At 57.9% G+C, this 27,619-nt stretch overlaps 1 protein-coding gene across 8 annotated transcripts in view; it reads left to right on the top strand.

Annotated features, from left to right (window-relative positions):
- Window positions 1-27,619, top strand: part of MINDY4 (MINDY lysine 48 deubiquitinase 4) — a 97,625-nt gene that overhangs the window by 68,187 nt on the left and 1,819 nt on the right. Inside the window, exons 14-19 of one of the 8 annotated variants that reach the window (XM_039862655.1) lie at window positions 10,842-10,905; window positions 13,685-13,846; window positions 19,266-19,343; window positions 19,437-19,446; window positions 20,016-20,088; window positions 21,113-21,300. In XM_039862655.1, the coding sequence (XP_039718589.1) occupies window positions 10,842-10,905; window positions 13,685-13,846; window positions 19,266-19,343; window positions 19,437-19,446; window positions 20,016-20,088; window positions 21,113-21,239 (514 nt within the window). In that variant the 3' untranslated portion in view covers window positions 21,240-21,300. Of the gene's footprint in view, window positions 1-10,841; window positions 10,906-13,684; window positions 13,847-14,107; window positions 14,225-19,265; window positions 19,447-20,015; window positions 20,089-21,112; window positions 21,305-27,619 lie in introns of those variants that run through there. The other 7 variants (XM_039862659.1, XM_039862653.1, XM_039862657.1 and 4 more) reach the window with 7 other exon arrangements.

Raw genomic sequence — 27,619 nt, forward strand, 5'->3', positions numbered from 1 at the left:
GCCTGGCGGAGAGACCTGCTTTAGCACTGGACCCAGCAGGGCGGCGGTGTCGGGCCTGGCTTAACACTCCTCTGAGCCTGAGTTTCTCACTCTGTGCGACGGGGGTGATAATTCCTGCCTCACAACATTAAATGAAATAAACGTGTGCCTGGCATGGCTCCCAGCGGGTGGCAAGCCTTGGATAGTGGCTGCTGCTAGTCTGACCCTAACCCTGCTGTACTCAGATGCCTGCGTCCCATCCTGTTATTTCTTGCCCTCGGTCTTGGCTCGGTGCCTTGTGGTAGAGACACAGCCCCAGGGATGTCCTGCAGTTGGCGATGGTTCCACCTGCGGCTGCGCTCACCCTTGGCAGGCACTTCCCGAGTGGCCCGGCAGCTCCCTGGGTGCTGGGTGCTGTTGCTGGAATGAGGCAGGCGAAGGGGCAGCCGGAGGACCCATCCCTGCTCTGGGCGTGCGCCACCCAGAGGTGTGCTAGAGAACTCTCTCTCTCTCGTGGTCAAGTTCAAGAAAACGTTTACTTAAGCTACCTGAGGGCATCAGGTGGGGAATACACAGGCCTTGGGGCCCCCTGGGCTTCTCCAGACCCGGCCTCCCTCTGACCCGGGCAGTCCTAGGCTGGCTGCCTGACCACTTCGCACACCCACGGGGCTGCCAGGGACTCGCGTGAGCATCGCAGTGGGGCTGACCTGTCCTCCCCGTGGTCCTGGGGGCTCCCCGTTGGGGGTAGCAGCTGTGAGGGAGGGCAGAAGAGTGGGCGGTCATGACGCCGCCCAGACCCTCTGAGAGGATCATGCTGAAACTGTTTAAAACAGCGCGTTAGCATTCCTGGCGTTTCTGAGGGCTCCTCTGAAGAAGCCGTTCTCGCCTTGGGGGCGAGGGCTCCCGGAATGGCCCCCGCCCCCTCGCCCACATGCCAGGCACGTTGCATGCCCCGTGGTGCTCCCCTCAGCTCCCCAGAGCCTCCGGTCTCCGTCGGTCTCGGGAGGGGCGCCAGGCCTGGCTCAGGGTTTGATCTGCTTGGCAGCGATAACAGTTCTGGGACTGTGAAAACCCACCTCGTCCTGGCCTGCTTTGGGTGTTAGCAACTTGCAAAGGCCTTTCTTTGTGGACTTTTGGGCACCCGGGGAAAAAACATCACCCAGAACAAGTACCATTTGTCGGTCTGAGCAGAGAGGCTTGTCCAGGACAGCCCAGTGAGTGACAAGTCACATGAAAGAAAGCGTCCCGCTCACTGGCTATGATGTAGCTTCTGGACACCCGGGTCCCCATCTCTGCTCTGCTGCCCACGAGCTGTGTGGCGGGCCCGACCTTCATTTGTCTTTTTAATCACCAACGGGACGCAGGGGGTTCTGGTGCTTCCTAGTCTCTTTCTGTAGTGAAAAGAAATCAGATTTTTCCCCAGAGAAACCATATCTCGGAGCTCACTTTGTGAAGCCGGTGGGAATGGGGGGGTGGAGACCCTTGTCCACGCCTCCCCATTTCCTACCAGGTGCCTCTGAGACCCCTCTGTGGAGACACTCTGCTCTGCCAACACAGCTCGGAAACCGAAGGACCAGACTATCACCAAGGGCCTCCCTGCTCTGGGTTCAGATTCAGCTTGGCCAAACCCTCCGAGGCCGTGTCAGGGCGACCTGTCCCTGTGGACAGTTGACGACATGTGCTGGCAGGCCAGAGAGAGAGCAGAGTATCTCAAATCACATGCTCTCCGCCCGGGCGAAGTGAGTGGGGGCTGGGAAACCAGCCCGTTCTCTACAGACACAGCGTGTGTGGGTGCGTTCGTGATGGCGTGTGTGGGTGAGAGGTGGGCGAGGCTGAGGGGCCGGTTGTGAGGTGATGCGGGTGTTGGTGGTTGTGTTTGAGATTGTGGGAAGGCTGGCTTGATTGTGAGTATGTGAACGTGTGAGTGTGTGTAAATGTCTGTATATGTGTGAGCGCGCATGTGTGTATATGAATGTGTATATGTATGCGTGAGTGTACCTGTATGTGAGTGTCTGTGTGTATACATGTAAGTGTCAGTGTATATGAGTGTGCGTGTGTACAAATGTGTGAATATGTATGTATGAGTGTACCTCTCTGTGTGTATGTGTGTATATACATGTGAGTGTGAGTGAGTGTATGAGTGTGTATGAATGTGTGTGTGTATATGAATAATAATGTGTACTTGTAACCATGTGTGTGCTTTAACATCTTAGCCTATGTGTGTATATATATGAGTGTGTATAATGTGTATATGAAGATGTGTGTGCAGGTAGCACATCTCACATATATATTTTAATGAAGCGTCTTCGAGGGGAGTGTGTAGTAATGGCCCAGTAGTAGAAGGAGTGTAATGTGTGTGTGTGTGTATTATTATTGGCAATGTATTTAATGTGTGTGTGCTCTGTATGTGTACATATATATGAGTGTCTATAATGTATGTATAAAATATTGTGGAAATATATATATGTATGTGTGAAGTCTTATATACTATTTGTATTGAAAAGCATTAACGTAGTGTATTGTGTGGGTGTGTTTGTGTGTGTGTGTGTGTGTGAGTGTGCACGAGACTGAGGGCGTGGCCATCCCCTCTCCCAGCAAGGTTGTCAGGCTCACGCCTGAGGCCCTGGCACGGAAGGCAGCCTCTCCTGTCCGTTGCCCCGGGGTGCAGACGCAGCAGAGTGAGCAGCAGAGAGAGCCTGGCCGCTTCGCCCTCAGAGGCCGAAAGCACAGCCCCAAACTGGCCTTTGAGTGCTGTTCACCCCAAGCTGACTACAAAGCCTGGTGAGGCTTCATCTTTTTCCGCTTGACTCTGGGCCGTCTCTTTTCCTTCCTCTGATCTCGAGTGGCTTATGGTAAATCTCATACAGGGTTTCATGCGCTCCTAGCTCCACTGCTTCCCAAACCGCACAGCCTAGAACTTTCTCTGGCGCGCTCTCGCAAACCCCGGGGGTACTCAGGGCCCTGGGGTCAGGGAGGGCTCAGCCCGCGGCTTGGAGGTGGGGTGGAGACAGCTCGCGAAGGGAACCTCACGCCGTCGACCCTGGGCGTTCGTCACACTGGCGACTTTGGCTGCCCGAAAGGCCTAAACGTCCAAAATGGGCCGTCGTGTGTCATGGGCTGAAGGAGCTTTTGGGCGGCACAGGCCAGGCCCTGAGGTGAGCGGCAGCACAGGCGCCGTGCCGGCTCCGTTGCCCCCTAGTTCTGTCAGAGGGCGAGAACAACAGCAAAGCAGCTCAGTTTATTTCTTTGTGGATGGAGCCCTGGAACGAAAGGCGACCCCGAGCGTCGGCGCTGCAGAGGCAGGTGGCAGGGCCAGCAGAAGACCAGGCCAATGGTACATTCACAGCGAACCCCAGGGCTTTGGGGGAAGGATGCTGGATCCGGGATTCCAGACGTCTTTGGGACTTGCTGTCCCTCCTCTGTCTCGTCACTCATCTTTTCCCTGTCTCAGCTCCGTTCTCAGGGGCTCTGACAGGCCCAGCCGAGGGGTAGCCCTTTCTCTAGCACCCCTTGGCCTGCTGGAAGCTGTACCCCCCATTCCTGACGCCTCATCGCGGCCAGGTGCGGGTCGCATCCATTGTGGGGCATGTGAACACAGGAGCTGCCCCCGAAGGCAGTCAAAACCCACCGAAGTCTACCTGGCTGGCAGGGAAAGAGACGGGCTAGATGGGAAGTTTGGGCTGCATCAGGGCACAGGAGAGCAGATCTGAGTTGGGGGCGGGGTCAGATCGGGCCTTGGAGGGGCCTCCATGGCTCAGGAATGGAGAGGAGCAGTGACAAACCGTCCAGTCCCGGCAGAGGGCGGGCCAGAGACCACCCTGGGGAAGCCGGGTGAGCCAGTGTTTGCGGCTCGAGGGTGTAAGCAGGGGCCTGTGGTTGTTGAGGACCCCATGTCCTTGGTGGTCCCACATGTCCGTCCTGATGGGAGAAGGCAGATAAGATGCATACCAGCTTCTTCCTCCACCCTCCCTCACACCCACCTAACCTCTTCCGGCTCAGAATAACGAGGCGCACATACAACCTCCCCGACTGGGTACCCCGACTCCACAGACAGCGACTGCTTTTCAGCCCTGCACGAAACCTTGGCCTCTCTCTCATCCCGCGTGTAATGTGAGAGACGGGACAGGACGGTGAAGGGCCCTTCCTACAGGACATGCCAAAATCTATTGACCGTAGCTGGGAATGGGAGGGGACCAACTTCCTCAGCGGACTCCAAGTCCACATTAGCTTTGATTCAGATTAGGGGGGAGGCCATGCCAGTGATCGCTTTCAGCAAACGTGTCTGGAGAGACCGAGGTGGTGGGTGGGAGAGAGGCCCAAACTATGCCATCGGGCTGGCCCGCCTTCCTCTCCCCGTCCCCTGCCCTGGCAGCCCCGGCTCCTGTGCAGTGCCCAGAGCTCCTTTCTGTAGGTCTCTGGCGGGGTCCCCCACCTCATGAAAGGCAGAGGCCGGAGGCCCAGCTTCAATCAGAGGTAGAAGAGAGAGGGAGGGGCCCTCACTGCCAGCCTGAGCTTTTGGGGCTTGTGGCAACCCCAGGGGCAGGCCCACAGGCCTAGGGCCATCATCCCATTTTGCAGATGTGGAGACCAAGGCTCTGAGGAGTGAAGGGCAGGTTGGTGGTAGCTGACACCACCAACGAGTCTCCTGGCTGCAGTCTCAGACCCTGTGCCTGCATCGCCCTTTCTGGGCTGGGGGAGAGTGGCAGATGCTGCTCAGCTGAGTCTGCCAACTGAGAAGGAGAAGTGAAAAATAGGACCCCCAGCTAGGCCCACACCAGACTGGATGCTTTCGCTCTGCTTTACTCTTCGTTGACTCTCAGCTGCCATGATCTGGGCCAAAGCAAGCCTGCTGGTCTGAGGCTGCTAAGATGGCCAGTGAGCGCTGGCTGGTGTGGCTGAGGGCAGTAGATCTGCCCACGGACACTGAGCCTGAGTGAGGGCTGCATACGGGGCCCAAGTCCCACGGCAGGGAAGGGCGACCAAGCCTGGGCTCCACCGGGGTTAGCGGCAGAGCTAGGGAGGGTCTCCTCAATGCATCCAGCAGCCCTACCCACTCACCCAAGGGCTGTACTTCCTTGTTCCATAAAGGGCTTGGGTACCCAGATAAAGACGATGGGCCTCAGGAGGAGGGGAGGCAGTCAACTTTTTGGGAGAGACTTGTGTTACAGGCCAGCTGCCACTGCTTGGGGAAGAAGCTCGCTTCCACCTGCCTCTGCCCACCTCCTGGGACCCAGCTCCTGGAGGCCATCCCCCCATGGACTTCCTTGCAGCTTCTCCCAGGATGGGTGTGGGCAGGCGCACAGAATTCAGAGCCTTTCTGTGTGCCTACAGGGTGAGAGCCCAGTTCCGGGCACTCGGGGCCCAGATGGACACACACAACCCTGCCCTCAGAGTCCCTGCCGCCGGAGGGGCAAGGCACGCATGGAAAAGGCAGTGGGCGGGTGCTTCTAGGAAGAGACATCTGGGGAGGCATGGGGCACATCTGCCCTAAGGCGAGGGAGGTATCTCCTTGTGGAGGGGTGACATTTAGCAGGGCCCCAAGGGATGTGTGGGAAGGCTTTTGGCAGGCAGCAGGAGCAAAGCAGGCAAAGGCCAGTGGTGGGGGTTTGCAGGGAGCAATTGCACAAGGTCTGGTCGTGGAGGAAGGTGCTGGCATGTGGGGAGAGGGCTGGTGGGCGGCGAGGTGGAAGGCCGCTGGGAAAGGGCCTGTCTGCTTTGTCTTCCCTCCTCAAAGCGGACCTCTCTCTCCTTCCATGCACCTTGCCCTGCCTCCTGCACCCCATCCAGCCCCCTCCTTTCCAGTCCGTGGAGCTGTCTGCAGTGTACGGGGCCTTGGCTCTTACTGCAACAATGCTCTGAGGTAGTTACTGCACACACCTAAGGCTCAGAGATAGAGAGCATTTTGCCGAAGGTCACACACCAGACTGGATGCTTTCTTATCTGCTTTCTCCCATCAGGACAGACATGTGGGACCACCACATGCCAGGTGGCAGAGGGGGGCCTGACACCCAGGTGTTCTGACTCATCGCCCACTTCCTCTCGGCCTTCCTGGGGAAACAGTCAATTTCTGCTCTACCCAAATCCTTTTCAGAAACTCATGGCTGCATTTTGACCACTCAGAGGCCTCTGTTTATTCTGGGTTCTTGGCCTTGATACGAACAGTTGAGGTGGCAGGAATCATGACCTTTCATTGTTTTTTTTGGTGGCTGTTATTATTGCTGTTATCGTAGGAAAAAGGAAGTGATATTTACCAAATACCAAATGCCTTATATAGTGCATCTCACCTAGTTCTCACAGCAATCTGTGCTAAACGGAGGCATTGTCAAACCCATGTTGCAAGTGGGGAGACAGGCCCAGAGCAGGCCCAGAGAGGGGACCACTGGCGAGCGGGAGCAGCTGGACGTGCATCCGAGGAGTCGAGCCCAGCTTCTCCTGGTCCTTCCACACTGTCCTTTGCTGTATGGACGTTGTCCTCAAAGTCAGCGACTCCACCAAGTGAAGGGGGTGCTTGCTATGCTCTGGAGGCCTGGCTGCAGGGGGGTGGGGAAGTGCAGGGGCGGTGGGAAGGCTCTGAGGAGGTGGGGAGGATGGGCGGGGAGGGATGGGCAGGAGGAGCTGGCCCCGAAGATGTGGTGGTGCCCTGCAGCCTGGCACCCTAGAACTCAGGTGGTGGGGAGGTGGCCGGTCAGGTCCTCCTAGGTAAACTACCACCTATTTTGGGCAAGATGTTTTAAGTATCAGAGTCATAGACCAGGCACACTCGCTCGTAGCCCCGAAGGTCCCCAGAGACCCCCTGGCTCCAGTCCTCTGGATTTATGAATGAGAGAGAGGCAGGGACTTGCCTGACCCACCTGATAGATGTTGAGTCGAGGCGAGTGGCTATGACCATGGGCTGGAACTGTGTCTCTTGGCCACTTGGACATATTTTCCTTCTTATTTACAAACTTCTGTACAAAATGTCCAGATTCATTGAGGAAACGAATTGTTCAGATTCATTCATTCATTCAGATGTCCAGACACATGTGAGGTAGGCTTTAGGGTAAAGGGATGAGCTGCACCCAGCCGGGGAGGGAGGGGGACCAGGAATGGGGCTTCAGGGCTCCTGGCCTGCCTGACTGTCACACGTTTGAGGCTACAGTAGGCACTGTGTGGTGTTGGTGCTGGGGACACAGTCCTGGTCCACTGACGCTCTGTGTTGCCACGAGACCAAAAGTCTCTTCTCCTTTCTAGGCCTCAGTTTCCCCATCAGAACACGGAGATGGCAGCTCTCGCCCTCTGGGCCTCACAGACTTTAGAGGGGACAGTGTGGTTGGAAGGACGGGAGACCGTAGTTTCAAGGATCAGGTGTCACGAGCTGCTCAGTGGCAGGACCTCTGCTGCTCTGAGATGTGTGACGGAGGGCAGGCTGCAGAGAGGCAGCAGAGTGCTCGGCCCGGCTCCTAGCACCGAACCTGGGCTGGCATCTGCCGCTGGGCTGGTTGTGTTCTTTTTTTGGGCATCATTTGTCCCTCTGTGAAATGCCAAGTGCTGAGCGCTCTGCTCTCTGACACCCTCTTCATTCTGTTTCTTGGTCAGCATTGTCTCTGGGACATCCCGTGGGGTCAGGGCAGGGAAAAGCGGTCTTTGTGGGCATTCTGGGCAGAGTTCCCTGTTCCCTCTCCTCTGTCATTGGGTGAAGCGGACACCCCGGAGATCAGACAGTCACCCTGGACCTTTGGTGCAGGTTCTGCCCCTTTGTTCCCAGAATGCTGTGGAGGGTGCCAGCAGGGCCCTGGGGCCAAGCCCTTCCTCATAGGCTTCCATGCCCTGGGCTTGTCCACTCAGGCTCCCCTCACGCTGTGCTTCTCAGAATCCAAAATCCCAGCAAGCCCCTGATCCCTGAAGAAGTCCCAGTGCAAGACAGCCTCAGGGGGCAGGCTTCACCAGGCCATGGCTCCTCCTGGCTCTTGTCACTCGGCTTGGTGCCTGGGTCCTCAGGCTGTGCAGAATTCTCCCGGGGCCCAGCATCGTTCAGCCCCCAGGAGGACTGGAAGGAACAATCTGCCCATTCGAGTAGAATGGTTGTTGGTCCCAGGGAAAGGCCTGTCACAGCTTTTCACAGAAGCCCAGAAAGTGTAGGAACCTCAGAGCTCAGGCAACCCCTCCACAGACCCAGCCCCTGCTCCCAGGACACTGCATGACCTTGGAGACCTTGGAGGTCCCCACAGGGGCCACAGGGGCTGGTGGGAGGGAGACGGACGAGGCCAACCTCTGCCTGGCCTTCAACCAGGGCAGCTCTGCCTTTATGTTTCATATATTGGGCTTCTGTATATTAGATTTCACTTGAAGAAAGGACTCAGAGTCTAAAAGATGTTGGAGGCCACTGGTGTTCGTTTCCCAGGCTGCCATGACAAAGTGTCGTGGTCTGGGTGGCTTAACAACAGGCATTTCTGCCTCAGTTTTGGAGGCTGGAAATCCACGGTCAAGGTGTCGGCAGAGTTGGTTCCCTCTCAGGCCTCGCCTCTTGGCCTGCAGGTGGCCACCTCCTTGCCGTGTCCTCGCGTGGTCTTTCCTCTCTTCATGCATCCCCGACGTCCCCCTGTGGGTCCAAATTTCCTCTTCTTTAAAGGACACCAGTCAGATTGGGTCAGGGTCCACCCTAATGGACTTGCTTAACTTAATCACCCCTTAAAGGCCCTGTCTCCAGATACAGTTACATTCTGAGGTCCTGGGGTCTAGGGTTCAACATCTGAAGTCTGTGGGACACAATTCAGCTCATAGCAGCACTGTCTCCTCGAAAGGGGAGACGGAGGCCCAGAGAGGAGAGGTTTGCAGCCCCAGCCACACGGCCAGCCGGGGCTAGAACTCGGGCCTGGTACTGGGCCTGCTGCGTCAGCTGCCTTCTCCCCCGGCTCGGCCGAGGCCGTTGTTCCTTCCCTCGAGGACTCCTCACGCTCCGCTCTCCAGGGAATTCCCCTGGAGGGAGGTCTGGGCATCTAGATTTGCCAAAGTTGTAAATCTCTTAAGCCATAAGCCGCTCCTTGGCATCTCCCAAATGCCCTAACGTGAAATACAGATGTTCGTCCCTTTTAAGATCTGAGCCTGCTTCTGAATTTCCCATCATGTTTGCACCTAAGGATGCAATTACCATTTCCTCCCATTGTCCTTTCTGCCTGTCCCTCTGCTCTGAGCTGACGCAGGCTCTCAAACCCGCTGGGTGAACACGAGGCTGTGAGATTATGGAGATCAGGCTGCTGCTTCTGAAAGCTTCGGATGGCTCTGGGCCAGTGATGCTTATCAGCGCATGGGGCTCCTCCGAGGTTATTTTCTTCTCCTCAGAAGATGCTTGTGTATGCGCGGTTTCCATCAATTCTTCTGCCTGAGCTCGGGCCAGCCGATTGCGGCCCTCGGCCATTTTGTCCCCCGGCCGGCTTCTTCCTAGGCCCGCTGGGCCGTCTCTGGTCGGCAACCCTCCAAGCCCCTTCCCGAGGCCCCCCAGCCTTCACGGTTCTCGGCCGGGCCCCCGGTACCAGCCTGTCTCTTCACGTGGACCGCAAACCGTCCTTGTTTCGCTGCGGTTATTAAAAGCCACAAGAAAGCATTTCTCCTGAGGAGGTCATGGAGCTCGAGTTTCCACACTCATTTTGGGAAGGATGTAGGCACCAGGGTGTGTGTCTCAGGTCTGTGGACTGATGGCAGATCTTAGATTTAAAGCATAAAATTGAGACCATATTTCTCTTCTCTTCCACCCATAGGAAAAACAAACGTGGCCCTTCCTGCCTCTGGGCCACCTCTCCGCTCTCTGTGGGGTGGGGATGCAGGAGGCGGGCCAGGCTGGGGGCACAGGGCTGGGTGGGTGGCGTGTGCTCAGGGCCGTGCGCAGCGGCAGAGGGAGCCAGGTCCCTGGCCTCACATCGCCCCACGGGCGTCACCTCTCCAAGCACGTCCATAAAATTTAGGAACTCTTACTCCCCTGGGGGGCCGGAGGGCCGACATTGCCGTCCTTTGAGTGCGTTCCATAGATGTCGCTCCTTTCCTGTTTACCCGTCCCCGGCTCTGTTCAACAATAATGCTTCGTCTCCCGAGGGACTGACTTTGGGTAGGTAAAAGGAATAAATTCCTAATGGTGGACTTTCTAGATGGCAGGAGGGTTGTGAGATCGAGGGCGGGGTGGGGTGGGCTGGTGGTTTTGCTTCTTGGTGCTGGCCTCACATGTTATGGGGCCCCTGCTGACATGACACCCTGAATCATTCTGGCTCCCAGCACCGTACAGCCCCAGAAGACCATTCCCGTTGGTTTGAGGAATTCTTTTGGCAAAGGGGCTTTTTTCACTGCGTGCCTTTTGGGGACCCCTTTCTGAGGCTGGAGCCACGGTGGTAACATGGGGTGGGGAGAGCGTGGGCCTCGGAGCGCCCCGGGCGCGTCAGGCCTTCTCCGAGCCGTGGTTCTCTCTCGGGGTTTAGGAATGCCGTGTGAACAGGGCCTGGTGCACTGTCTGCCCAGGTGGTGGCAGCTATTACTTTAGACCATTCCTCCCACGCAGCAGACTCACAGACCGAGGTCTGGAGATGGCAGAGGATGTCCCAGTCCCCACCGTGAGTGACGGTTGGGATGCGAATGCAGGACGTTGGATTCCAAACCCAGGGGCCTTTCCGCTGTGTCGGCAGAGGGCCCGGTGAGGCCGAGTGGAGGCCGTTGCTTAGGGAGGGTGAGGACGGTAGAAGGGCCCCAGGTTCTGGCCCCAAGGGAGGGCACAGAGCACTCAGCCGGAATTCTGGGCCTCAGCCTGGAGCCCGAGGGAGCCCCTGGCCACCCACTGAGGTTTGCCCAGCGGCCTGAGTCAGGCGGAGACCTGCTCACACCGCTTTCTCCATGTTTTCCAGCGTCCGGCAGGACTTCGACGTCCCCACCAGCCACCTGATTGGAGCCCACGGCTACTGCACACAGGTCAGGGGGTGCAGTGGGGCGTCGGGGCAGCCCCGCATTCCTTTCTCTTCCTCTTCCTTTCTTCTTTTGCCCTGCTGGTCCTCTACAAGTAGCTTTCACGTGACAGCCTCTGCTGGCCTCACTGTCACGGAGACCTGGAAAGGGAGCTCAGTGTAGCTTCCGCTTCTGGAAAACTGGTTGTATCCAATCTGCTTGCAGAGGGTACAAAAGAGGCTGACGGCAGACCCAGGCAGGGGGACCTGGGGCCGGCTGAGGACAGACGACAGCCCGGGCTCCCTTAACGTTCGCACAGGGCAGTGTCTTTACGGTTCTTCCCTCTGCGTCTTCACAAAAGGGCCCTTAAGAGGTCTCATGGGGAGTTGGGCGGTGGGGGGACCCTTAGCATGACTGTTTGTCATAGATCCTCCCAGTGACCTGGCGACACCAAGGAAAGGATCTGTTCAAGATTCCATCAGTGCGCGTCAGGACTAGGAGCCAGATGCTACACCTGGCTTCTGTCTGAATCTCTGCATGGCGAGGCCTCCCAGAGCGGCCGCCTGGCCAGTCACAGCTGACCCTCAGTGCACACATACCAACAGGTGTAGCGCAGACAGGTTGGGCAGAGCTGCTCTGTCTGCCGAGCCCAGCTGAGTACCCAGTTGTCGTGGGGGTCCTGGCTCACTGCGCCAGCACTGAAAACATACGTGGGCATGATGCAGCGGCCAGCTGGGGGCCCACAGTTTGTCCAGGGCAGCTGAAGGACTGTGCGGTGGCTGCCACCCACCTTCCTGGGTGGTCCAGCTCCCTCTCTGGGTGCCTGTCTTCCCTGTGGGCTCTCCCGTCAGCAGGCAGAGAGCAATACTGCCCAGGGGTGGGCAGTTAAGCAGGGCACAGTGGGTGCCAGACCACTTGCAGAATGAGCTGGGTGGTTTTCTTCTTCACCCTGAGACTCAATTTCCTCATTTGTAAAATAGGGCATTTGGACTGGACCAGTGCTTCTTAAACTTTGATGTGCACATGAACCCCCCAGGATCTTGTTGACAAGCAGGCGACTGGGGCCTGAGATTCGGAATTTCTGACAGGCTCCCCAGGGAAGGTGATGTCGCCTGTCCACGGACCACAGTTTGAGTAGCAAGGGGCTAGATGGCCATTACGCTTTGCTACTGTGTGACTTTGAGTCTGGGGCAGGGAGCCCCTTCTCCCCCATTTTGAGAAGGCTTCCTGCTCTGAGGAAGGGCTGAGACACACGCCAGGTGGGGAGCAAGAGCCTTTTTCTTTCCCCCTTGAAAACCACATGGAAAACCTTGAAACTGTCCGAAAAAGGCCATTGCCCCTGAGGCGCAGGATCTCAGAGCAGCCATTTCCTCTGAATTCTTTCTCGTTTCCTCTGCAAGGACACAATGAGGCCCCCCGCCCCCGATATCTCCTGCCAATCGGGGTCCTTCTGCGGCCATCAGAGGAGGCCTCTTTTACTGTCACTGGGGCAGGGGCCTTGGTGCTGACAGAGAGATTTATTAAGCTGGCGTTGCTCTCACGGTTCTGGAGAAAACACTTCTGTGACCTCTGCCCTCCAGAGAAAGGGCTGTGATGGCCATTCCCACGTCCCGTGGGGAAGAACCCTGCCTGCTGACCTCACGTGTCCACCAGCCCTGGCAGGAGGTGGGTGAAACGGAGGGTCCTGCCCACCCTAGCGCTAAGGCTGGGCTCACTCGGATCCTTTGTCAGCGGTCAGCAGGCACTAGCAGCCGCCCTTCATCTCAAATCTTTGGCCAGCCGGTGGTACCTTGAAGGTAACAAGTGAGCGGAAAGGGAAAGGACACTGGACAGGGAGCCAGAACATGTGCGTAGAAGTCCAGCTCTGTCGCTAACCAGTCGTGTGGCTTGGGCAAATCCTTTTCCAGCTGTAAGCCTCAGTTTTCCTATTTCTAACAGGAAGTTAGACCCCCTAGATGCTCTGCATAAGAAGGGCCCTTCTGGTCACCCCAGTGCACCGTATGCTGGTTCTGGGGTCAGCAGGCTTGTTGGCCTGTCAGGTGTGGGGCATAAGTCACGTGGCCACTGAATGCCTGATGCCACGCAGCTGGCGAGAGCAGAGACAGAGCTGGAACCCAGCCCGGGGCTTCTCCGCCTCCACCTGCCTGCTGGTGCTGTCCTCTGCTCACCTCCCCACCACCCCGAAGACCCCCGCCATCGCGGGCGAGATCGGAGAAAGGCCGGGGTTGAGTTGTTGGTATGGTGCCCCGTCAGTTTCCTGGTGTTGCTAATGTGCTCTGGTTACGTAAAGATGTTATCGTGGGGAAGCTGGGTGAAGGGTACACAGGAACTCTCTGGACTATTTTTACAACTTCTTTTGAGTCTGAAATTATTTCAAAATAAAAAAGGTTATTAAAAAAATCACCCTCCTTCAAGACCCACCCAAATGCCGCTTCTCCACCAAGCGGCTCTGACCAGTCACGTGGTCGCACGCCTGCCTGGGCCGTGGAGTGCCCTGTGCACACAGTTTCTGAGCCCCAGTCACATCCGGTATTGCACAGGCACACACCTGATCCCCCGCGGCAGACCCCAATGATCCGGGTCAGGAGCCACTCTTCCCAGCCTGCAGGACCCCCTGCCTGCTGCGCCCCGCCACCAAGGCCTCAGGACAGGGTCCCGTGCACACTGGTGCTTGACGAATGCTCTCGGAATAAAGACTACGCGCGCCTAGAGTCGCTTTGATGAGAAGAGCTGGCAGCTTTCCCCAGCGCTCGTGGGAACACTGAAGTCACAGGCCCTGACCCCCACCCCTTTCTCTCATCGATAGGAACTCGTCAATCTGCTCCTGACGGGGAAAGCCTCGTCCAACACCTTCAACGACGTGGTGGAGCTGGACTCCGGGAACGGGGACGTCACGCTCCTCAAAGGCATCGCCGCCCGCAGCGACGTCGGCTTCTTGTCCCTCTTCGAGCACTACAATGTGTGCCAGGTACCTCGGGCGTCAAGTTCAGTGCCCCCCATGGAGGGCTTGGGGCAAAGTACAGCTTCGCTGGCATGGCACACGGCCATGGAATCCACACCCAGAGCCAGCTGGTACCATGTTCTGGGGAGGGCGGTTTGAAAGGGACTTCTCATGTGGTCGTGGGTCAGAGTGGCGGACGCTGTCCTGTCCTCCGCGTGTGTATATGTCGGGGCGGGGGAGGGGTCTTCTCCAGGGACAAGGAACCTAAAGTTATAGGCCTCGTATTAGCTTCCTAGGGCAAGTGCCAAAAAGCACCACAAACTGGGTGGCTTAAAACAACAGAAAGTGATCGTCCGACAGTTCTGGAGCACAGCTTGGTTCTCATAGCCGAAGTCCAAAATCAAGGTGCGTGGCCAGGGCATTGCACCCTCTGGAACCCACAGGAGGACCTTTCCTCGTGTCTTCTAGCTTCGGGTGTTTTCCAGCGTGACGTGAGGCTTCTTGATGCGTCGCCCCGTTGTCACGTGCTACGTTCTCCCCGTGTGTCTCCTTTTCTTGTAAGAACGTCAGTCATGTTGGATTAAGGGCCGACCCTGCTCCCCCAACCTCATCTTAAGTAATTACGTCTGCATCACCCTATTTCCAAGTAAGGTCACATTCCGCGGTCCTGGGGGCTAGGACTTCAGCACGTCTTTTTGTGGGACACCGTTCTGCGCACACCGGGCCTCCCTCAGTCTGTCTGCTGGTGTATCGGTCCCTCTCCTTCCTCTCTCGCTGCAGCTGGGATCTTGGACAGGGCTGGACCTCCAGGCGAGGCTGTGCGGGGGATAACGTGCCAGCACCTCTGACCAGCGTGGGCAGGGGGGCACTTGTCGTCCCCGCCTGCTGCTGAACCTCCTCCGAGCCCCAGTTTTTATGTTTTCAGAGAAGACATTACTCTGTGGTCGATTACACAAAGAGGATTGTCGTGAGGAGGTAGCACATGCTGGCTGCCACCAAAGATTCTTGGAGGGCCTGGATGCGGCCTCATTCACCGTATATTCCCAGAACCAGGAACACAGAGACCAACCCAATAGGACTCTCAGAAAGCGCTAGGTGAAGGGGTGTGCCGAGCGGGTGGAGACCGGCATTTTGAGGCAGGGCTCAGTTTCATCACGTCCCTCCTGAGTGATCACTCGTTCAGCTGTGCTGTCCCCTTGCTCGGGGGCCACATCCCCAGGTCCGCTCTCTGGTTGACACCCCCACCCCCAGAGACAAGAAGTGGGCTTGCGGCTTCCAGAGACTTGGGCAGAAAAGAATGGTAGTGTGTCCTTCCCAGACGTGCTGGTGTTCAGAGGGAACCCAGGAATGTGGCCACGTGGCCTGTGAGAAGCGCCAGGGCCCCCGAGCATCTGACCCTGGGTGGGCTCTGAAAGCACGCAGCCCGAAATTCCACGAGCCGAGAGGGGAACCCTGGCCGGACCCATGAAATCTGCAGGCTTCCCGTGATCCCCGCGTTCATTCTTGTGCTAAGGGCGTTGGTCAAAAAGTAAACTGTTTTCTTTTGGTCTGTTGAGGGCAATTGATGGGAACATCAGTTGGTGGGGGAGGGGGGTCATCCTTCCCTTGGAATAAAACACTGATTGGAAAAATTCAGGCCCTGCAAAAATCTGACTCCTGGAGCCCACACAGACTTCCTCTGCCGTTGAGTTCTTGGCCAAAGACTGGGAGTTTTGTCCCGGACAGCGAGAGGACGTTTGCTCCTGTGCGCCCAGGACCGCGGGGCCTTCCTCGGCGATCTGTGACCCCACTGGGCTGTTCTCGCCCGTCTGACTTCAGCCTCACTCCCACCGTCCCAGAACTCAGCCGTGAGGGGCGAACTGCACTGCAGGCTGCAGTCAGAAGCCATCCTTGCAACATCGTGGTGGCCATGGCGATGGGGTCTGACAGGCCAGGGCAGGACAGCCTGGGACAGGGAGTTTAACGTCAGTGCTTCTCCCACGGCCTGCGGGGGACGTTAACTGCTGCCTGGACAAAGGGACCAGAGCCAAGACTGAGTTGGGCAGTGAGGAATCTGTAAGCTCCACCCTTCTGTGCTTCCCCCAGCCCCACAGATGCCACCATCCAGCCAGTTACTCAAACCTGGAGCGTGTCTAATCCATCAGGGGGCCAGGTGGCTCCTACCCTAAGCTGTTTCTCAAGTCTGTCCATTTTCACCCTGATCTGAGCCACCAGTGTTGCTGGTCTGGACACCTGCGACAGGTCAGCTGGCCTTCAGCTCCTGTCCCCACCCCCTTCCAATCCTGTTTATCCACCAAAGTCAGTGTGATTTTTTTTTTTTAAATGGATCAGATCCCATCATTCCTTTGCTGAGCACCCTTCAGTGGTTGCCCACTTCTCTGAGAATGTTAGGGGCTGAATTGTGTCCCCTCCAAATTAACATGTTGAATTCCTAGTCCGTATTTGGAGACAGGGCCATTAACAAGGTAATTAAATTAAAATGAGGCCCATTGGGTGAGCTCTAATCCGACCGGACTGGTGTCGCTCTCTGAAGAGGAGGCTGAGACACAGACACGCACAGAGGGGGACCTCGTGCAGACACGGGGAGACGACCGCCATCTACAAGCCAGGGGGAGAGCCTGGGGGGACCAGCCCTGCCGACACCTCGGTCTGCGGCTTCCAGCCTCCAGGGCTGTGAGAAAATCAGTGCCTGTTGCTTTAGCCACCCAGTCCGTGGTGCTTCGTTGTGGCCACCCTAGCAGACAAACGCGGAGATTAAACTCCAGAACCTCCCAGGACTTACAAGTCCCTACGAGACCTGTCCCTGCTTTTCCTCCCACCACCTTTGGCTTAAATGTCACTTGCTATAGGGGACCTTTCCTGACTTTGTCACTCTGTCTAACTAGAGGCCTCCTCCTGTGGCCGCCTGCCCACCTTGTCATTCTCCACCGTAGAAACATAATTCTTTCCTTCACAGGCCTCTTCTTGGTGTTCAGTATCACATTGCATTGCTTTTGAGATACAAACGTTCTCCGCATTTGAGCATCTCTGAGAGGCTGATGCTTTAGCACAGTCGACGGTGCGTCAGACTTGCACTGCCAGTTCGAGTTCTTAGTGATACAAAAAATAATGGCGGCTGCGCTGGCACCTTTGGGTCAGTGCGATGCGGTGGAGGTGCACCCGTCGTCCGATCTGGCTTGCCGCCCGTATCCCCCGTTAATTCGGTCAGCTCCGTGAGGACAAGGCTCTGCTCGTTCCCTCCCCTGCCGTATCCCCATTGTCTAGCGTGGTGCCTGGGACCAAAGTGTTAGCCATGCTGGATGAGCGTTTTCTTTGGCGATGACAGACAGTTAGCCCTGCTTTCAATCAAACGTTGATCCTTCTCAGTTAGGGCTTCTAAGCTGGCAGTCCCCAGATGGGTTTGGGGCATTCATACACCTTTCCCCCCGCCCCTCGAAGATGGAAGAATCCTCATTAAAAAAGTCGTTCCTGACTCTGTTGCATGTTCACCCACCAGGAGAAAGCCTTAGCCTGTGCTGGAGGAAACAGGCCCCCAACCTGCCCTCCGTACCCCAGGGTTTTGGTCAGCTACCCCAGAATCCTAAGGAAGTGCATTTCACCTTTGGATAATGTCACCTACTCGGAGGGGGGCTCCTGAATGAGAAAGCTCATTTATAAAGTCTCTGGGCAGCTTTTTCTGCCCTTAATCTTTCGACCGTTGTATAAATGGCACACTGCCCTTTCGTCCCTGTGCTGGAAAATTCAGGGCGGCTGATTATGCAGACGCCTGCTCCCTGGCAGGCTGTGTGGCTCTTTTCCCTGCAGTGAGTGAGCACTGGGTCCCCAGCCTTCAAGGCTCCCTGTTTGAGGCGACGCCCTCGTCAGAAAAGCCTCTTTTGAGCCCGGAAAGGAAGCCAAGTGTGCCGTGGGGTTTAGGCACGTCCAGCCACGTCCTTTAAGACATTTAATTCCTCCACATCCCACCAAGGATCCAGCTCTGCAGTCACGTTTTAATGTCACACAGGACTGGAGCGAGGGCCCCACTGGTCAGGTGGGGGCAGGGCCCTGGGACAGGGAGAACGTGAGCATGTCATAAAGGTCTCCCTCCCATTCCCTGGAGGAAGCGGCTGTTTGTGGACGAGCCTTTCAGTAGGGACCTGGTCGGGGCCTTCTGAGCACAGCCCCTCGGTTCGAGACACCCGGGCCTGGAGTCTGCTCCCAGGCAGGCTCTGAGGGGCCGAGGGAGACCGCCCAGCTGCTCTGCTGTGATGGGCCCTGGGGAAAGTATGCCCTTCTCCCCACTGGAAAAATAATTCCCATTCTTTCCTTAATCCACAGGCTACAGCTGTAAATACCTGAGCAAGCAAATATCTCCCAGGGCTGGTGGGGATTTAGGCCAGAACCAGCCCAGCCCAGCCCACGGCACGTACAGAGCTAAACAAAACGGCCTGGGTGGGGAGAGGCGCCCACGGGAGTCACAGGTTACAGGGACAGAGCGCGAAGCAGGCAGGTGGGACGGAGGGGTGGGGCCAGCGGGGGTCAGGCTCCCCTTGGCTGGCGGAGCGACAGCAGGTCCAAGGGCCCCATGCGTGGGCCACGGCACTGGCCTTCCCGACCCCCCCTCCGCCGTGGATGTCCTCTGCTGGGACGCCGAGGGAGGCCCTCCTCAGGCGGAAGCCCAGCTCTCGCCCCGCTTCCCCTGCCTCTTCCCCGGCGCCCGGCTGGTCCCCGGATGTCTGGACGTTGGTCCCGGCATCAGCACAGACCGCTCACCTGGGGCCCTCCCTCCCTTCTTCCTGTGCCTCCAAGTCTCACCTGTCGTCAAGTTCCGGTTCCACTTCACTCGCGTCCATCAGACCCTTGCTTCTGTCGCCTTGCCCCTGCTCTTGGACGCGTCGTCGCAAGGCACTGGTGTCCTTTGATAGAGTAGGGCGGGTGCCCAGTACCCCCAAGTGGGAGCTAGGGGGTGACTCGTGCCCCCTGACTGACTAATTCGGTGAATCAGGACCCCGAAGGGAGGAGAGGTGTACCGAGGACCATGGACGCACAGGCACGGAGGCCTGCCACGCTGGATTAGTCTGAGGACTGGCTAGCGGTCCTGTGGGGCCCTGGGGTGGGGAGGGGAGGTCAGTGTCTGGCGGCGGGGAGGCTGGGCCAGAGGGCGCCATTGGAGGCAGGATTGGCGGCACTGTGTACCAGCGGGATGTGGGGATGAAGGGGACGGGGCATCTGAGGGGCAGAGGCCCTGCGAGCAGCAGCCTGAGCCAGTAGGGATGTCTCTGGGAGACAGACCTGCCTCTGGGAGCAGCATGAAAGCCCCTCGACATCACACACAGGCCACAATCCCCAACAAGGCCTCTCTGAGGTCAGCCGGGCCCTGGGGCTGCACAGAAGATGCTCTGGGGCCTTTTCCCCAGAGACGCAGGGCCTTTCAGGCCTCTCTATCTGCTCTCTCTCCCTCGTCCAGGTCGGCTGCTTCCTGAAGACCCCCAGGTTCCCCATCTGGGTGGTGTGCAGTGAGAGCCACTTCAGCGTCCTCTTCAGCCTGCAGCCGGAGCTCCTGCGAGACTGGAGGACCGAGAGGCTCTTCGACCTGTACTACTACGACGGCCTGGCCAACCAGCAGGAGCAGATCCGGCTGACCGTTGGTGCGACAGGCCCCCACCCCATCCCGTGCATCCTTGGGGAGCCTCCAGACCGGTCAGGGAAACCGGCCTTAGCACACCCACTCAGGGCGGCCGGAGAACAATGCGGACTCACGCGAGCGTCAGGACTGGGGGGTCAGAGGGCGCGTCAGTGGGTCCTCCTGCGGGAGGGGCCCGCGCTGCGCTTTGAGAAACTGATGGCGTTCTGGGTGCAAGGCGAGGTGGAGACCATGCGTTGGGGAGGCCGGAATACAGTGTGGGTTTTATTCTCCGGGCAGTGGGGAGCCCTGGGAAGCTTTGGAGCAGGGGAGTGACAGGATCAGATGTGCCTTCGGAAAGAATTATTCTGGTAGCTGAAGGGAGGGCAGGAGGGTGAGGCGGGTACTGGAGGTGGGAGGCCAGCGAGGGGCGCTGTGACGTCCCGGCGAGACCCCGCGGGCCAGGACGCGGGTGGTCCAGTCGAGATGAGCAAAGCGTTAGGTGTCAGAAGAGTCGGGTCTCAGGAGTTGGGTCCGACCTCAGGGTGAGCTCGGGCCCAGGGCTGAGCATGTGCCTCTCTCTCGCCTCCCCAGACACCACACAGACCGTCCCCGAGGACGGGGACAGCGACCTCATCCCGCCCCTCGAGCTCTGCATCAGGACCAAGTGAGTCAGGCCCCCCTCTGCTGTGGAACCTCGCCCGAGTGGCTGGGAGTGCGGTGGGGTGCGGGTGACAGGTGGATGGGCTTGAAGGAGGGAAGACACCCCAACTCAGAGGGGTGTGGTGAGGTGGGACCCCTGCAGACCGGAGAGGCGCAGTGTTTGGGTCTTGTTCACGTACGGCATTCTGTGGTCACCATGGCCCAGGTGGAAAGCGTGCAGTTTGTAAGTGAAGCTGCTCGCTGGTGGGGTGGGGTGGGGTGACTCTTGAGGCCACTCCTCACTCAAGGCAACAGCTATGTGGTGAGTGCTGTGAGGCCCAGAGGGGGAAGGACAGGTGAGGTTGCCCGGGGGTGGGGACATCTTGAACAGGACAGGAGGGTGGGAGGGCCTGGCCCAGCCAGGATGTAGCTTGGAGGTGATGTCCTGTAGCAGCGGCAGCCTCTGCGTCCAGGAGGAGCGGCCTCCATCATTCTCTGGGTGCGGGCTGGATCCTCTGAACGCAGCAGAGGCGCCTCCTTGACACAGAGGCAGAGTGGGGGCCCTGGCTCCTCTAACCCAGCCCGTCGGTATTGAAGAGAAGGCTGAGGTTCAGGCCAGGGGAGGGAGTTCTCTTCACTCATGAGTTCTCTGGCCGGCCGGGCTGGGGCAGCGCTCGGGAGCGTGCTGGGGCTGGGGCTGTGGGGCGGTCCCAGGCCCCCCACAGAGCCGTTGGGTAGTGACTTGGAGCCCTCGGGTGCCGTGGGAAGAGCAGCCGGGGAGGGAGCAGACCTGGACCCAGTGCCTCCCCTGGGGGAAGCAGGATGACCCGCAGGTGTGACAAGTGTGGACTGGAGCCAGGAGGCCCATGGGAATCCTGGCCTTGTCTCTTTCTGGCTGTGAACCGCTGGACTTCACCTCCCTGAACCTTACTTGGTCGTCTGTGAAATGGGGATAGTGGCAGTGTCTGGCTCCGGGGTTCTGAGGGGAGCCCAGGACGTTCCCAAGGCCTCTGTAGGCAGCTCTCGTCATTCCTGTCTCACCCGCTCAGGACTCGATGTGACCTCGGGCAGCACCTCCATTTCCCTGTTTGTGAAATGATCGGGATGGGGACGTGGGTGAGGGCTGAGGCCCCGGGCCCTGACCCCCTGAGATCCAGGGGCTCGCCCGCAGCCTAGGTGCTGCCTGCTTGAGGCAAGTGAGCCCCCGAAAGGAGCCTCAGAGAGAAAGAAGATCCCACGAACTCAGCGGGAACACCAGGGAGGGGACGTGGGCGATTCCGAGACATCCTCATGACGCCCGTCTGTGTGTCCATCTGCTCACCCACCTGCCCGCCCACCCCCAGGGACGAAGCATTCCTGCGGGGTCATGTGCCGGCATTTCTTTCGTCGGGAGGATTAAAGGCACATGCAGGTCACTTTGCTTTCATGTACAAAGAGCCACTCATCAGAGCGATGAGAGAAGGGCAGCCGCGGGGAGAGGAGGTGACACCGGCCTCGGCACTTTCTGCAGGACAGGGCGGGAGGCCACAGGCCATCCTTCCTGCGGGCGGGCCTGCCAAGCAGGGCTCTGGACCGCACCCTGAGCACAGGCCCCAGACCCCTAGGGCCCCTGACTGACGGTGCATCTGCGTCTGCCCCCTGCCCAGGGGCGGCCCACCACCCCGAACCTGTCCGGCTGCCCCACCTGGAGTAGCTCTCCTTTCCCCAAGAGCGGTTCCGCTGCCGGACTCACCAAGCACCTCCCATGGGCCGGGGATCGGACCTCCCGAGCTCAGCCCCGATTGGCCAGAGCTTGAGAATGACTCGGGGCTCTGTTCCCCCAGGGAGCTCCGTCCAGGGACCTCTGAGTGGGAGCACGGGCCCGGAGCACTTCCTCCTCTTCCGTCAGCTTCCCCGTGCATCCCTTCTCCCAGGACCGTGGCCATGTGCCCCGAAACGAAGCAGCGAAAGGATGGCCTGTGAAGTGATGAGGGGGCCGCAGACGCCGCGTGCGTCGGGGAGTGAGCTCTTGGCCTGGGGCAGGGAGCCCAGGCCGAGCGTCTGTCCCGCTCCGCTCTCGCTCGTCCCTGTCACTGTCACAGGAGGACAGTGGCATCTCCTCCAGCAGCGCTTCCCAGTCCTTGTCACAGATAGAAAATCATCATATTTGTGCAGCGCACAAGGTTAGGGGTGGCTGGACTGGGGACTCTGGTCGGCCCAGACTGTACCCGGCTGCCCGATGGCTGAGGGCTCAGTGTTCTGGACACTAGCATCCGGCTGCGGCCCACCTGTTGGGAAGATCTGCTCTAGAGCCGGTCCTCTGGCTCCAGCGGGCATCCCCTGGGGAGCAGTAAAGCCCGGAGCACTGGGTCCCACCCCCAGGAGTTCTGGTTCAGTAGTCTGGGGTGGGGCCTGAGAATTCGCATTCCTGACGAGTTTCCAGGTGCTGCTGGTGCTTTGAGAACCTCTGTCCCAGGGCCTGGTGAAGGCAGTGCCTCCCACCCCGCCCCCCGTCTCCCTGGATGCCCTGCGAGATCAGACGTCTGGTGAGGTGCTGACCTTCCCACCTGAGGCCACCGCAACACACAGCGCAGGGGCACTGTCTTCCGGCCCCGCCCCCAGCCCTCCAGGTGTGAGTGCTCCATCCTCTGCTAGGACTTTTCCTAAAGCCAGTTGCCTGCCTGCTCCACTTGCCCCATCACTTGCCCCGACATGTGGGTCCATGTGGACAGTTAACACGGTGAGACTCTCCCAGCGTGATTCCCGGAAAAGTGGAGTGGGCGGTCGATGAGTCGGGGCGCTGGGTTTTCCCCCTCGGTCCGCATCAGATAACACACCGCCGTAATGGGAAACAGCAGGCCCGGCCTCTCGGAATCTCGTTCCAAGGAGTTGGATTACAAAGGCTTTGCACTTTGTTTTCATCCCAGATTCTCAAACAGCTGAAAGGGAGAAACTTGGGAAAGTGGCCTTCAAGGTCAGTGAGGACCCACCCGCTGGGCATGGACCCTGCCTTTTGAGGGATGAGGTTGCTCCTGTAGGAAGTCCCTGCCTTGACAGGAAGTGGGTATGTGTGGTGCCATGGCCCAAGCTCAGGTCGTTTCTAATGCCAGTCAGATCCCAAGCACCGGCTGATGTGCAGCTGACCGCCCGCGGCAGGAGGGACTGACCCTGTGGGCAGGCGGGTTCCCCTCCCATCACTTCAACCCCATGGACACCTGAGCTGGACTCCATGAAAGAAGCAGCTGGACAGGTGTCGGTTCTTGCTGTCAGAGAGTTCACAGTTGAAGTCAAGTTCAGCATCAACTGCATCCGAATCCAGGGAGAGATGCACCGTCTACCCTCAAACCTAGCTCCCAACCCATAAGGACCTCTGATGCTCTCCCTGACCCAGCACAGGGCACACCACACACCTAGCCACCTGGCAACGTTTTTGGATTCACAAAAAGTCCCTCGGTCAGTGCCCCGAATGGTTCTTCCTTTAACAGATGGGGCTCTGCAGAGTGGAGGTCTGTGCTCCAGGCCATACCTTGAGTCACAGGCAACACGGGGCTTGGAGCTTAGGCCCGGGCTGTCCCAGCCCAGTGGAAGGTCACTGAGCGGGCAGTGCGACTTCCCGCCACCTGGCTTTGTTGCCATGGCGATATCACACACGACCCGCCTTTGGGTTTTTTACTTTGGAGAAGAGCACCCTAAGTCAAACAGTCCCTGGGTCCCGTGCCATCTCTACTGTCTGGTGTGACGCACATCCCCGCCTCAGAGAGTCTCCTGTTACCTTCGCTCGTGTCAGGAATGTGGGGTCTGCCCCCCGCCCCCCTTCTCCCGCTGCTCTCCGACCATCTCAGCGAAAACAGGCTCATTTATGGTCATTTCCCAACATGACACACACAGTGACCGCTCTCGACCTTCCAGCCTAAGCTAGAATGGGAGAAAATGAAAGAGTTGTCAACAGTCCAGAGAAAAGAGGAAGGGACTCATAACCGGGGCCTGGGGCTGGGCCACAGATGTTTCTGTTTGGAGGCTCAGACCAGAAATTGAAAATGTAATTTCAGTCGGGAACCGTGCCTTCCAGGGGCTGGAGCGCCATGTCCCGCTCCCTCAGCCATCTGCCTGACCCCTTGAGGAGACGTCACAGCTCGGTGACACCCTCGTGCCTCTGCCCCGTTGTAGGAAGGTTCCCTGGGTGCTCCCACGGCCGCTCTCCTGATCCCGCACCCTGCAGCCCGCACACACGCCCGCCCCCGGTAGTTCTTGTGCCTGGTTGGGTTCACAGAACACGGAGTGCCACGACCCAGGGAAAGAACACGGGACAGGAGTCCGGAGGCCTCGGCTGAGTCCCGGCTCTGCCGCCGTCGTGTTGCGCGTCCTCCAAGAGGTTTGGTTCTGCTCCAGACCCAAGTTTCCCCATTCGTTGACTGCGTGTAGCGAGTTCTTCCCAGAGCTGCTGTGAGGTTGAGAGAAGAGAGGCAGAAGCTTCTCCTTCGGAGACCGTCAGGGGCACACGCACGCATGAGGGGAGGAGAGAGAATCTGGCGGAGGCAGAGGGGAAGGGACAAAGTGGCGGTGGGCCATGGCAGGGCTTCGTGGCGGCCTGGGACCGGACGAAGCGAAGGGAGCGGGCGGAGTGAACCAAGACTCGTCTTTCTCCCCCTGAAACACACCAGCTTCATCGCCGTTGAGAATCGATTGAGGCAGTAAGTGCCGTTTGGTTGGGGTGATGGCCCCGGAGGACGGGGCTTCGTTTGTGGCCGCGAGGTGGGCCTCCGTGATCCTGAGCCCACCTGAGCTCCGGGGGCCACGGCATCTTCACTGCGCTCGACCCCGAAACCAGAGGTCCTCGACTGCGGCGGTTTTGCACCCTAGGGAATATTTGGCAGTGTCTGGGGACACTTTTGGTTGTCGCAGCTGGAAGGGAGGGTGCTAAACATCCTACAATGCACAGGACAGCTCCCACAGCAGAACTGTCTAGCCGCGAACGTCAGCGGCATTGAGGCTGAGGAACCTCTGCACTCCCTCTCGGCCTCCTCCCGAATTAACGCTGGACGAGGCGCTCTGTTCCTGCGCCACGCAAAAGCATTTCCAGGCCACCCTCCCCGTGTCCCGCCTGTCCCTTCCTGCATGCGCAGAGCTCTTCGTACTGTCCTTGTAACTGACCCACGGGCTTTCCGAACCATTCCTGTCGGAGAATGGTTCCGAACGGTCTAAGAGTTTCTTGTCTCAGCCCTTTCAATTTTTAAAACGTCTCTGCTTTGATTTTCTACATTAGTTGTGAACTGCTTCTCTCTGGTGCTTTTAATGCTCTCCCTGCTTTGGTACCCATTGGCTGGCATGGGGAGGGTTAGTTACCTCTGTGAAAAGCCTCAACACTAAGCATAAATCCCAGAGCCTGGCCTTAAGACTCAGTGACTATTAGCGTGACGTGTACATCAAGCGGCAGACAAGTATGGCTCGCCCCCCTGCACTGAAGCCAGACCCCATTTTGCTAGGGTCTGAGATGTTTGCAAATGGGGAGCTCAGGGGAGGAACTTCTATCTGCCTGTTGAGAGCTGGGAGGGTGAAGGCTGGGAGGGATGGAGAGGGATGGGGGAAGGGCCTCGGGGGCCGGGCAGAGGGTGAGTCTTAAAGGGATACAGGAAGTCTGGTGCATTGCTGACTCTTCCCATCATTCTCGCCATGACTAAGGGTGAGAAACCACCCCGGTGTGGGCAGCATCCCTTTTGTAAATCTGGGTCCCTGAGGTCTGCATGGGGTCAGGCTGTGGGCTGATGTCACTCTCCTCCCTAGCTCCCTTCTGCTGCCCTCTGGGGGTCTGGATTCAGGATGTGTCCCTAGGGTCTAAAACTTTGGTAAGAAACTTACAGAGGCTGATGCTTACCTACAGATCTTAATAGAGCAATAAAAGCTTTTTAATGACATGCTTCAAAACTGCAAAGATGATGAGCAGAGAAAGAAAATTGAAAATCTCAAGTCGCACGGTAGAATCAATTAAGCCGTGAGTTGTGCTCTGCAGCTTGGCTAAAGCACTGTGAATCCAGTAAATGCAATAGCTCAGCCTCGTCCCTTGGAGCCCGTGAGCGGCATGGTGCCTTCTTACCTCCAGAACCTGCTCAGCCGTGCAAGCCAGAGCCATGTCTGTCCTCCTTGCTGACTGGACCACTCTTAGCTACCTGGGAACATCATCAGGCTCCAGCAGCAAATAGTGCAGGCAGTGGGCGCTACCCACCGAGCAACACTCTGACCTCTCCCAGCCATGTCAAGTTGTCTGTAGATACAGCCACAGTGTCTCTTCTTGAAGCAGTAACGAATGCTATGGTGCCGATGGATTTCATCAAAGTGGCTCAACCCCCAAATGCCTAATAGATTCCTCTGGATCTGCCTCAGTGCCGAAGCAGCAGCTCAGGAGAGACTCTAATGCACCACAGAATCACTTCGTTTTCCCACATCCAATGGAACTGGCGAGGCTGACCATTTTGACTCACACGACATGACTGATGATGATGGGGAGGCAGGGCCTGTGGACGAGCACCAGAGGGTTGTGCATCTCTCGTCACAGATTAGGTTTGGAATCATCTGTACTTCTAACAGTTAGTTACTCTTGAGAAAAGACCTCTTCTAGAAATGTCTGCAGATGTTTTTGCATATCCAGATCTGCTTCTGAGCACTTGTGACCAGAAGGATCCCAGGGGCCGGATGGCTCACGTGACGAAATGGTACCACTCAGCCTTTCGTGCAGGAAGGAGAGGATCAGTTGCCAAAAAGCCATGCAACCTCGTTTTGGGTGTGATTTCACGGTATCACAGGGCATTAGTGAATGACGCCGAAGAGAGCACAGGGCTAGTTTGGGAAGGACCGGTTCCCTAGAAGAGCATAATATTCATGGCTGAACAGGTTATCCATCATCTACCCATCTCAGCCTTTTATGCGGACTATTTTAGCAAGAATATGCAATTCTGTGTACATATATGGATCAGATAGCAATTCCTTGGGATGTCAGTTGGCGTGCACGGCATGGAGCAGTGCTGTGCCTTGTGTCTGGACTGTGCTGGACATCGCCCTGTCACCCTCTCCGGTGGTAATGGATCGTCTGTCACAGAGCCCTGGCTGGAGCCGGGAGGAGAATGCAATACTAATTATTTCACGATGGGCTACATGCAAATATCTCCTGCACTAAACCTTTCTACGGGAGAAAGAAGCACAGAATTACCATGTTTTTTCCCCCAAAATGACAAGAAATCTTTTTGCTCATTTGGTGCGAAGTGTGCAGAATATTCGGTAGGGGAACAACAGACAGTCTTGACTGATACCAAGAAGTTGCCTGGAGTCAGAGGAAAGGAAGCTGTAAGAGCGGAATGTGTAGGAACCTCACTCACTGCCTTTGGAATGCTGTCCCTCACCCGGAAGGTCGGGGACACTGATGGGGCAACGGAAGCCAGGCACAGACGTGAGGGACGACAAGGAGCAGGAGCCTCAGAAGGAAGGGGAAGTTCGGTGGGAGTCTAGGCTGTTCCTGAAGACGGAGAAGGCTGGGTTTGTGACGAACCGCTCCCGAAACTCCGCGGTGCGTCCAAGCGTTTGGGGTG

The sequence above is a fragment of the Pteropus medius genome, unplaced genomic scaffold (genome assembly GCF_902729225.1).
Source record: "Pteropus medius unplaced genomic scaffold, Ma_sr-lr_union100, whole genome shotgun sequence".
In the NCBI taxonomy this organism is placed as follows: domain Eukaryota; kingdom Metazoa; phylum Chordata; class Mammalia; order Chiroptera; family Pteropodidae; genus Pteropus; species Pteropus medius.